Source organism: Fundulus heteroclitus, unplaced genomic scaffold (assembly GCF_011125445.2).
Source record: "Fundulus heteroclitus isolate FHET01 unplaced genomic scaffold, MU-UCD_Fhet_4.1 scaffold_92, whole genome shotgun sequence".
NCBI lineage: Eukaryota > Metazoa > Chordata > Actinopteri > Cyprinodontiformes > Fundulidae > Fundulus > Fundulus heteroclitus.
In genome coordinates this window covers 229,023-241,289 of record NW_023397384.1, presented here as the reverse complement: position 1 = coordinate 241,289, position 12,267 = coordinate 229,023, and the positions used below count along the sequence as shown (strand labels likewise).

The window sequence follows — 12,267 nt, the reverse complement described above, 5'->3', positions numbered from 1 at the left end:
GATGGATAACATATGGTTGTAACATGTGATGAACATTTGATGGACAGACTTTCAGCAGGGGTCTGTCGTCCTCTGCTGAGAAACCACAGTAATGACAGTTGGGTGATTTTTTAAACATTTTTAACAGACCACAGTCTCCCATCAGGGAGCGATAGCCCTCACAGCTCTAGGAAAGAAGCTGTTTCTAAGTTCATTTGTTTTATTGCATACGTGAATAACATTTTTTCATCATAAACCGTAGAGTACATCAAATCAAATTTCCTTGACTGACAATTGATGAGAAAATCTCCTGGAAGTGTCATATAAGAAATATTCTTAGGGAATTATCAAGAAGCACATTGATTTTAATCAATGCTAGACCTGTTCATTCAGAATCATTTCACAACAGGATTGTTCACTGATTTCCTGGTCTTATGGTGTCGTGTGGAGGTGCGGGGTAACAAGTTCAATCAATGTGCAAAACGCCAGAAAGAGCAATAAATACAATAGGATTTTATGAGCACATTAACTGAGAAAATAGAGGAAGCTTGGATTCTGAAGATGTTGTTAGTTAAGATGTTGAGGAAGTTGAGGATTTCCCCTCTGAGTTCAAATAATAAACAAGTATTTTTGTTTTGTGCTTCTTATTTGTACTGAAAGAAATCTGTTTTCTTAGCATAGAATTTGTTGTAGAGTTTTTTTCTTTTTTGTTTAGTGCTATAAACAATATCTTTGTCATTTTTGTAAAAGTGTTCATTTTTAAAGTTACATAGTTTAGTGGGGGATGTTGGTGGGTGCTGAGAGAGACCCGAAACAGCTATAAATTTAACAAAAGTAATCAGATGAATTTTTTTTTTGTAACACTTGTTCTAATAATAGAAAGTTGTGCTACATTACATCTTGAATGAATACAATTAATGAGATTATTGTAGATTAGGCTAATTTTAGATTAGACTGCTTTGCTCTTTTTGTTTCTCTTACTAATAGTAAATACATTTGTAATGTGCATATTCAAATATATTTACAGGGCGATTTTAAGGCTGATTATTAAAAAATGTGATTGTATGTAAACTCTTCCGGAACCTCACAAAAATCCCAAAACTTCAGAACCGATTGGATTAAAACTAAAACAAGAAATGTTCATCAAAAGCCTTTTTGTGGAGATAATTGATTGGATTAGCTACGCTCTCACGTGTGTTTTGTGTGCAGGATGACTTTATCCAATCAGCATTTGTGATTAGGTCACTGGCGGAAGGATCTCAACGCTGATTGGTTGCAGACCTAAACACTCAACAGGTCCCGCCTCTTCCCGGAAGCTGACAGTCATCTGATTTTGTTAGCCAGCATCAGAGCTAACCAACAAAACAACTGTGCTGCCGTTTGTTTGGTTCCTTCCTTTTCGTCCTGGTTCTCCGCTTTGTCGTCTCTTAGCAGGGGACCGAACAACTGCTCAGGTAACCCCCCCCCGAACCATGGACGAGACGAGTCCACTTGTCTCTCCGCTCCGGGACTCTGGGGATTTCACCTACAACAGCGCGGATCCCACCAGCTCCCGGGGCGCTATCGGGAGCACGCCGGGCTCCGGGGTGCGCATCCCGCCCGAGAGTCCCGGACGGAACCGGGAGAGACAGCCGCTCCTGGACCGGGACCGAGGACAGGCTTCCAGGGAGCCGCACAGGAACGAGTTCCCGGAAGATCCCGAGTTCAGAGAGATCATCCGCAAGGCCGAGCGGGCCATCGAGGAGGGGATATACCCAGAGAGGATCTACCAGGGCTCCAGTGGAAGCTATTTTGTCAAAGACTCTGTGGGGGTAAGAGGAGCCGCTTCAAACCTGCATCCTCAGGTTACCTAAAGGTTTACAGAGCTGCCCCCTCACAGATCTGGCAGAGTTACTGCTTAGCTTCAGATCAGTGCAGTCCTAAAGAACATCTACATGTGGGTTGGGAAATTGTTGCGGTCGATTGTTGACAAAGGCCTTCTCTAACAAACCTGTGATGACTTGGCAGATAGACTATCGCAAACATAAACACACTTTTACACAGATAACACTGCGAGGACGAAGTCTAACACGTCAAAACAATGACCTGACAGCATTCTTCTGTGGTTTACTTGTTATATAGAGAGGGCTTTGTTTTTTTTCTTCTTATGTTTGTGTTGTGTTGACACAGAGCTAAATTACTCTTTCCCCTTCTTCTTAGTTTGCTGCCCTCAGTCACAACCCCTTCTTCCAAATTCCTAGTTTATTCAAAAACTGAAAGATCTCAGTGATTGTGTAGACAAAATACACCAACTTGTACTGAAAGTCATTTTTAAGACCCATGTTCCAAACAAAACAGCACACATTCTTTAGTGCATCTATCTGTTTAGGTAACTGTAGCTAAATCACTAAGGGTAAAATAAAATGTATGAAATGATTTGATTCCTGATAAAGGGGGGAAAAAGGTGTATTTATTTGAGCAGATGCTTAATAAAGTGGTATCCACATTATTATGGGAACTAAATCCACTTTTCTTGGGGGATTGCAAGATAAAGCTTATAGATACACTTCAAAAATAAGAGCCCTGGTATTACTAAAACCTCATTATTGCAAATGTAGCTTCGAGATTAGCCCACTTGGGGTCACAAATGAATAAATTTGGGGTCCTGAGCATTGTAGAAGCTGATGATGTAATTAGACCACATGATTCTGGTGTGTTGGACCAGAGACACATCGAAAAGTTGCACCGGCCCTTTAAGGACTGCACTTTAAGAACATCTAACTGTAACAGCATATCTGTAATGTAAATCTTACAAGGAATGAAAAAAAAACAAAAAACAAATTTTAAATGGATAAAAATAATATGCTGGTTGCTTTTGTCATCACACCCCTTCCTACTAAAGGTTTCTACATTATCAGATAGATGGGGTCACAAATCTTTTCATGTAATATTCTGGAGCTTGGAAGCTGAAGAGTTTAGGAGCCACTAGATTACTATGGCCTACATTACTAAGTGAACTAAATCAGTGCTGAAAAAGAGATAGTTAGCCTTTCTAGGTAAAGAAAGTGCATGCTTGATAAAGGTTGTATTCTTCCCAAAATTCAGGTCTCAATTTTTCAGAGGATAAATGTCCAAATTTAGGTCCTACTTTACTGCTTGACCTAAACCAAGCAGGACAACGTTGATTCTGGTGGCTTTTTAAAGCAAAGCTCCCTGATCCTTTTCCATATAAGTCTTGCTTCTTGATGGTTCTACTATTCTAACGGTACGTTCCCTACCAGATTCCTACTGGGCTTTAAAGCCCGATGCTAATGTATGTTGGGCCTAAACAGCAATGACAACAAATTATAGTGCCAAGTGGCAGGCAGCATCAAAATAACCTGAGGACTTTTTTTTTTTTTTTGATCAATTCGTGGGTCTGCTGTTTCTTGCTTAACAGACAAGCTACTCATAGTCTGATCTGTAGTTTATTTGTGACTCTAGTGGGTGAAGAGAGAAGGGGAATGCGACGGAAAGGCGCCGGATCGGGGCTCAAACTCCATTGCGGAAGGACGCAACCCTCCATCCATGGGTTTCGTTTTTGGCCCGTGCGCCACCGTCGCACCTTGCGATCTGTAGTTTTAAACTAGTGTCACTAAATGGAGAGCAATGGGTAGCGCAACCTTTGCTGATTTCCAATCAGACGCATTTGTCTTTCGTATAAGCCATGAGAAGGCATCGTAGTAAGACTGGTGTTGTACAGCACCAGGTGGGGGAGGGGCTTATTTAGCCTCCTCCATCACTTTCTCTGAGATATTAAAGGACTCTAAACCTTAGGAACAGTATGATTACATTTTTTATGTAGTTTTGATACTGCAACTTTTTAAAACTTTGGTAAATCTCGATACCGGTAGGTGACCCATGCGTAGCTTAGCTCCGTCTAAAATCCTCCCATCTTTTGAGAGTACAGCCTTACAGGCAGTTTCTAATCTCTTCAGATTCATCTGCTGGAGAAGGTAGCATTTCAGGGCGTGTCTCCGTCAGGCGATCACATTGATCAAACACACTGAGATAGCACATTATTTATTTTGGTTCTTATTTTAGGATGCCATTTAGATTTTGTTTCCCCTCTAAAAATAGCCTCTCTGGTGTCCCGTTGGACCAAAAATGTTGAGCTCACGTACAGCGGGAGTTGATAACATTGATGCTCAGTGACTCTGAAAAAACCATGCCACCATGGAGAAATCAGAGAGCGTTCCTCCCAGAGTCATTTCCCTAAACCTTAATGGTGTCCGCTGGATTTAACGAAGAGCCTTGAGCAACTTGCACGCCGTGGGTTCCTAATATGTCCCCATCGACGTGTCCAATGTTGCGTAACACGGGGGGGGGGGGGGGGGGGGGTTGTGGAAGTCTCGTAACTTTTAAGTTTAGATCCTCAAAGTTTCGGTTTCAATCTGTCCAACATAAAAAAAAGGACTTTGATTTGCCTCTCTTCTTTCCACTTGAGGCAATTTAAAACAGAAAAGGCTATTATAGGTTGATCACGGGAGGTTTTTCCTCTTCACAGCAACCCGCTGCCATTGACCCCCACCGCTGCGGTTTAGTAAGTTATTCACCACTGTGCTAAGTAGTCATGTGCTACCTCTCAGAGGTTTTTTTTTTTGTTGTCGTAATTGGTGGGAGTGTGTGTGTAATACGACAGACATGTGATTTCTTATATTGAACTGTGAAATCACACCACACCCCAAAAACTGCCGTCCTCTTGTCCAACTCCTTTGCTTAAATCTTTTTGGTTTAAGCAAAGTTAACAGCACAACAAATCACACTTAGCACATTTAGCACACTTCAATTTTTCTGTGTGTAAATTATATTGGTTTAACCTAGATTTTAGCTGTATTGAAAGTGTAACTGATGCAGCGTTAAACTTTGTGCCCTTTCACACTGCTTTCTGTTACCTTGGTTTGCAAAAATATTCAGAGCCATTGATTTTTCTTTTTTTTGTGACTTTACAGCCACAATCTTAACAGATTTATATGACAGACTAAAGTTGTACATAATCATTAAGTAGAAGGATGAGGATACATTCAAACCCCTTTACATACAAAGTACAGTGATGTGGTTTTATTTGTCCTCTTTTACTTGGCTACCCTTAAATTTAATCTCACGTGTCTTCTAGGCAGCTTCTCTTCTAGGCCTTTCAGGGTATATCTCCACCAGAGTTCTACTTTCTAAATATCTCTTCACGGTTATGCGCTGCTTTGTGTCTGACACATAAAATCCCAGTTAGAGGTGTGGACGTTTGTGGTTGTAATGTGACAGAATATGATGAAGGAGGAAGGAAAGGTTCTGCCAGACACTGCATACAGAACGTGCCTTTTTAGTGGGGAGTTAAGACTATTAATAAGTTTGTATGTTTTAAGATTAAACGTTTCATCGGGTACAAAATACACGCGTTCATGACTATTTATGGTCACCGCGTGTTACTGTGGTGAAATTTCTTTTTGGCCTCTCTGGCTAAGAGTACACATAAAAGACAAACACACAAACAAACAGGCAATGAACAAGTGGTACAGTGTTTTTTTTCTTCTTATCATTATAATGTTCAAAAGATTAAAAAAAATTAAAAGATGAAGATTCAAAAGTATGTATGAACTAGTTGTCTTTCATGAGTCACAGATAAGAAATAGTAAGGTTACAAGGTGCTTTGGTGCAATGATGATTTGACGCTTCATTTACAGAAATGTGCATTTAAATATTCTGAGATAATAGTGTGCAAGTGGGCAATAACATTAAAGTGATTGTAAGGTATGATGGGCTAGTACCAATGGGGTGGATTATTAACAGTGTTTAGACTGCTGTCTCCCATCAGGGGGCGATGGCCCTCACAGCTCTTGGGAAGAAGCTGTTTCTAAGTTTATTTGTTTTGGATTTTATCGCTATTATTTTTCCATTTTTTTCTGTCTTTGCAGAAAATTATTGGAGTCTTCAAGCCAAAAAATGAAGAACCGTACGGGCAGCTTAATCCCAAATGGACGAAGTGGCTTCAGAAACTGTGCTGTCCCTGCTGCTTCGGCCGTGACTGTTTGGTTCTAAACCAAGGCTACCTCTCAGAAGCCGGGGCCAGCCTGGTTGATCAGAAGCTGGAGCTCAATATTGTCCCCAGGACCAAGGTACAATCCCTCACACCGCTGCCTATAAGTTTTGTAAAAGAGCTCATCCATGTCAGCAAAGTGTCAACAGAACCTTTTCAAGCTGCTTTTTCAGATACTTTTAATTTTGTGTTTTTTTTAATTACTTTTTGAGATGAAGGCATATGATATATTAGAGCCATAAGTAACAAATTAATAAATGATTATTATTATTATTTACTGTAAGATTTACATTTTTACCTGTGCATAAATTTCAGTCAAAGCAACTGAGAAATTATGTAAATGGTCTTACTAAAATCCAGCAGATCTAATTAGGACGATGCAGACAGCCAAAAGAAGGTTTGAAACAATCAGACAGTTAAGTGTTACCTTTCTATTTATATCTGGCTTCAAACCCAAGCAAGCTTTTGACTCACTTTGCATTGATATTTAATTTAATTCTTAAACGGAGCCGTTATTGTTGCTGTTTTTGTTTCAAGACTTCCCAGTATGTGCAAATGTCAATGCTGTGCCTGTACTTTCCCTTTTTCCTCAACCGTTCCTCAGAATTAGCTTTTTATTGTCTGTGATTTGATCATTTTGTTCAAAGACAGTGAGTTAAAATTTCTCCTGTCAGACTATTATAAGCGACCTTTCCAAACTAAACAAGCGCAGCACCTGATTTTTAATTGGCTAAAATCAAGCCATGTGATGTTTTTGTCTTTCATACATAGCACATTATTTGAGTTTCTTCCAAAAATTGTTTCTGAAAACCGTATAAGGGGTTTAGGAAAAATTGTGCCGCAATTCTATATGCTGTAATAGTTTGATCTCAATACAGGTAAGTATTGGAAGAGGGGCCATCCAGAATTCATTAATGACTTTCCATGAATATTTTTACAAAATGAGGTAGGGCTGGGCGATATGTCTTAAAAATAAAATCTCAGATTTTATTATTCTAAATCCGATTAATCGTTTTTTTCCCCCCTCCTTTTTTGTTCTCAAAAAGAAATTAAAGAAATGAAAAATTAAATACTTGCTTTTATGTCAAGCATTTAGTCTGGGAGTTGGCCTGAATTCAAAGTCCAACTAAATACAAGCTGTGTGAACATGTTTGTAAAACAAGATGGCGGCCCCGCCATTGTAAACAATGAAAACATAACGAAATGTTTGCTGCTAGTGGTTTTACACAATGAGCCAAGAACAGACTTCACTTCACTTGTGTAACTTCAAACTAACTTAAAAAATAAATAAATGACTAATTTAAAGTGACAGCAAACAGGCTTAAATCGGAGGCAACCGGACTTTCGTTCAGTTCTTTCTGAAAACGTTTTGACACCCATCCAGGAGTCTTTAGCCCCATTTATGCTACCCTTGTTAAACCGATCCAAGCCGAGCTCGGTCCGAGCTTGGATCAGTTAACCAAGCCGATCTTGGTTCTGACGACCGTTTACACATCACGCTATCTCGGTTCCTTGGTTCCTCGCCTCCTAGTGACGATCTGTGGTACTACTGCTCTCTGGGATTGAAGGAGGGAATCAAGCAAATAAAAATGGCGGCGCCCGTAACATTCAGACAGTTATGTTTGGTTATTTTTCATTGTTTGCGGAGAGTCAGGCGAAGACGGCAACTTTTGGTGAATTTACTTGATAGTCGGCTTTTGGGAAGTGGATAAGACAAACAAACATCTAATAAGGATTTACAGACGCAGGAAACAACAACAGACAATGAGGTTCATCACACTGCTAAGCAGAATCATCACTGGAAATCGTGTGTCACGGTAGGGAAGCTAGTATTTTTATGAATGTCTGAAATGTCAGCTGACCGCATGGAGATGACGCGGTCTGCTCATGCGCTCTTTGTTATTAGAGAACCGAGCTATAGAAAAACCGGGCCGAGCTCTCACATGGAACTGGTCTGCATTTAGCTCGGTCTGGTTGCGTCTAGCTCGGTTCAGTTCAGTTTGCTTTCCGTTTACACTCGATAGTTATCTCGGTTACCGAGCTCGAACTGGTCTCGGCTCAGTTAAAAAGGGGTAGTGTAAACGGGGTAAGAGTCAATTCTGGTGGTTCGCATTAGAGCAACCAGCACTGGTCCACTCGCACCATACAATAGCTTCCCAGGACCGTGGCGGATGGGTCAATCATTTGCACCTGACTTAGAACTTGTCTAGAAAGATGGACCTCAATGTCCTTAAAGACAGCAGTGCACCAACTACAGGTTGCCTGTAACTTGCTTTAATTAGCTAATTTACACACAACTTCATTATTTTTAATCTGGCTATTACTAGAAAAAAAATGCAACTTGAGTCCAAAACTGTCAGAGGGGTTGGCAAGAAACCTTTTGTAAGCATGAAACAGTTTTCCAGCTGTCATCTCTGAGTCATTAAATATCTTTTTTTAGGTGGTGTATTTGGCAAGTGAAACATTCAACTACAGTGCCATAGACAGGGTGAAGTCTCGAGGCAAAAAGCTGGCTCTGGAGAAGGTGCCCAAAGTTGGACAGCGCTTCCACAGAATCGGACTGCCACCCAAGGTACATTTAACATTTAACAACTATACAAAGCAAATTTTAGCTTTTTTGTTTAGTTTTTAGCCAAAAGAACACAAAGCAAATACGGGGTTCACATTTTTAAATGTCCTAAAGATATCCTGACTAATTTATTTCTCCTTAAAAAGTAAATAACTACATTTATTTTGTGCCAATGTTTAAATTTTTTGATAAACTGAGATTTTAAATCTAGTGGAGATGCCTGAGCTCAGAGAAACAAGCTCAGAGCTTTCATTTCCTTCATACTATAAATATAAAAAGAAAATTCAACTCAATTTAAATTTCTGGTTTATGATCAAAAAAATCCAATTTCCAAAATAGACCTGGACTATCTGAGGTGCATAATTAATAAAATTACCCAACCCACAACCTTTAGGATTTTTCTCTGAACTTCACCAGGTTGGGTCCTTCCAAATGTTTGTTGACGGGTACAAGGACGCAGATTTCTGGCTGCGCAGGTTTGAAGCAGAACCGCTGCCTGAAAACACAAACCGTCAGCTACAGTTGCAGTTCGAACGGCTCGTAGTCCTCGACTACATCATCAGGAACACAGGTACTTGTCCTCAAAACATAGATTTTCAAGTTTTTTTTTTTTTTTATTGCAATGGATCTTATTAAGATGTTACTTTACATTTAACCTTGTTGGTTCTTTTGAGATGCCACTGCTGATTACGACCTTTGTGTCTTTTAAATCTAGATAGAGGAAATGACAACTGGCTGCTGAAATACGACTGTCCCATGGATTCTGGTGGTAATAGGGTGAGGAGGCACACTCACAACTAAAACATGATCACTATTTCTGTTTTTTTTTTCTTTCTCTCAGCTATAATGTGTTGTCTGCTACATGTTCATTGTGCAATTAGAACATAAATCCATCTGCACTAAATACTGATGGTTTACACGTGAGAAACTCAGATTTGTCATCTCCTGTTGTTGTTGGGACCTGGCTCCTTTAAGGGTTGCTGAAGACACCAGTTGGTCTTCTTTTAAAATGGCCTTTTTAATGAATAGGTTAAAAGTTTTTCTATAATAATTTCATTATCACAGTTTAGGAGTAGCATTAATTCATTCTACTAACTCACCATCGCTATCGCTATGATCTGGAAAGAATGATGTTGACCTAAATACCAGATCTGAACCCCTGGTTAGGGCCCTCCATCAGAGATTTTCCAACAATTCTTTCACCATTAAAGATTTTGTCTGTATGGTCTAAAATATTGCCGAGCCAACCAGGAGCTACATTTCTGCTGTTTTATAATTTTAACCTAAAATATATAATATTAGTTTTTAAAACAACAACACCTGTTGTTTTAAAAACTAAAACAGCTCTCTATCAATTTTTGCAATATTGTTCATGAAATGCATAATCCCTAGCTTTGATCTGTCACAGTCATTTAACATTTAAAAGTAAACAGATAAGTGATATTGCACATAACTTTAGGATTGTCTAGCAATGCTAGACCGTGTCGATATATGACTGAGAAACCTAATTTTAGTAATTTTTCTTTTGCTTCCTGCTGTAACAGATCAAAGTGTATACTTTGCACTGTGTTCCTGTTAAATGTTTGCATTTCCCCTTTCAGGACACAGACTGGGTGGTAGTCAAGGAACCTATCATCAAGTTAGCAGCTATAGACAACGGCCTCGCCTTTCCACTCAAACACCCTGACTCCTGGAGAGCTTGTAAGAATCTCCACCTGCACATATTTAACATTTAGACAGAGGTTTTCCCATTAATGTGCTCTAAAAAGGCTGTTTGGTGTATTGGTGGGTTTTTTTCTGCTGAAATATACATGTTGTTTTGGTGACAAAAGCAACAGTTTCAGTGTTACTGATTGGTTGTGCTTTAAGGTGTAATCGTTATGCCTAATCAATTGTTAAGTAAATGTTTCACTTTCATAATTTCAGACCCGTTCTACTGGGCGTGGCTGCCCCAAGCTAAAGTTGCTTTCTCCCAGGAAATCAGAGAGTTGGTGCTACCCAAACTGTCGGACCCAAACTTCATCAAAGACCTGGAAGAGGACCTCTATGAACTATTTAAGGCAAGGTTTAGCTTCAGCATTAGTTGTAGCTGTAAGAAGAACTAGGAATCAGTGGTTGAAACAGCTGATGATTAGTTTCTGTGGAGGTCAAAACATGGTCAAGTTCTTTGCTTTTTGTTGCAGAAAGATCCGGGTTTCGACAGGGGACAGTTTCACAAACAAGTATCTGTAATGAGGGGGCAGGTACGTCCTCTCCTGTCTTCTCTATGCCTGCCCTAAAATCAAAAAGTGAAGCCACGCTCAACAAGTTTATCTGCATTTTCACAGAGGGGTTTGACATTTAACTTGAAATTAAAATAAAAGTTTTTGTTTTTATTCTAATTCTGTCTTCAGATATTAAACCTGTGCCAAGCGGTGAAGGACGGTAAATCCCCACTCCAGCTGGTCCAGATGCCCCCAGTTATCGTTGAAACAGCTAGGGCACCTCAGAGAGCAAACAGTGAATCCTACACGCAGAGTTTCCAGAGCAGAAGACCCTTCTTCACCTGGTGGTAGGACACAAGAAGCGCAGCAGCAGATTGCTGTGGTGAGGAGCCTCTCTGCATGGTTGGAGGAGGAGACATGTTTTTGTCTTGGGGGGGAAAAAAAAATCCCACCACCTCTCCTCCTTTTTTTGTGTTTTTTTTTTCTTTCTTTTTTTTTTTTGCTGCAGAAGGAAAGTGACTGGATGTAGAAATGAGGCCAAAAGAAGAGGGATTTCTCCAAATACCTTCCCTGTTTGGATCTGTGCCTTGTGTGAACATGACTGAAGAAGGTTCTGTGCAATGACATTTCTCAGCACTCATTGGTGCATGTCGTGGGTGCTCCCACGCCCACTTGCACACCAATCAGAACCTTCTTGTGCTTTTGTTTATTTTGGACGAGAGGTATTTTGCATTCCATTTATTTTTCTTTTTGTTTCCCTCCAACCTCCCAACACTCGCGCATATTTCCTCTCCCCCGCTGGCAACAGCAGTGCCAATACATTTGTGTTTCATCAAATAAGAGAAGTGTGTCATGAGGTTAACGCTCACAAATTTAGGATATGTGTCGTTTCTACGGAAGCTAAAAGCTGCAAGTCATCTGAGGTGACTTTGCAAAGCCGAGGTAGGTACCATTAAAGAGATTAAATAAAATAGGAGCCATGTGACTTGTTTGCCTAATTTTCCGGTTCCTGTAATTTAATTAAAAAGGTCAAAAATTTCTGCATCCCTAACTAAACAGGCAGGTGTGGCGAAATTTCTACCAGCTCCTGTTTTTTTCTCCCCCGTGGTTTGTGGCTCTTGGGTGGACTCAAGTAAACGAGAAGTAACATTCTGCTGAACTGACATGAAATGTATTGTGACAATGCACTGTATAATTTGTATGTAATATTTAATGATAGAGTATAATTAAAACATATTCAATTAATACCAATTTGTGCTCTTTTGCATTCTTTTTCTACAAACTGGTACTAGGTGGTACAGTTCTTGGCAGAAAACAATAACTTCAATGAAAACAAATTTTCCAAGGTGGCCATATTAAAAAGAAATTTATAGATTTTTAAAGGGATGTTCTGTTTAAGCAAATATTCCACTCTCTTGACCTCTGCATTTAGCATAAATGCAGTTTAGTGACAACCAGACAGAGAG

The 12,267-nt window shown here is 39.7% G+C and overlaps 1 protein-coding gene across 1 annotated transcript; it reads left to right on the top strand.

The window, feature by feature from the left end:
* The first annotated feature begins 1,258 nt into the window (after positions 1–1,258).
* On the top strand, positions 1,259–12,052 carry pi4k2a (phosphatidylinositol 4-kinase type 2 alpha). Its single transcript, XM_012855564.3, has 10 exons — positions 1,259–1,790; positions 5,907–6,107; positions 8,469–8,600; positions 9,015–9,168; positions 9,313–9,374; positions 10,199–10,298; positions 10,524–10,657; positions 10,781–10,840; positions 10,991–11,183; positions 11,310–12,052. Exons 1-9 carry the CDS (start codon positions 1,452–1,454, stop codon positions 11,150–11,152), a joined length of 1,344 nt encoding a protein of 447 aa, XP_012711018.2. The 5' UTR covers positions 1,259–1,451; the 3' UTR covers positions 11,153–11,183; positions 11,310–12,052.
* The last annotated feature ends 215 nt before the right edge of the window (positions 12,053–12,267 follow it).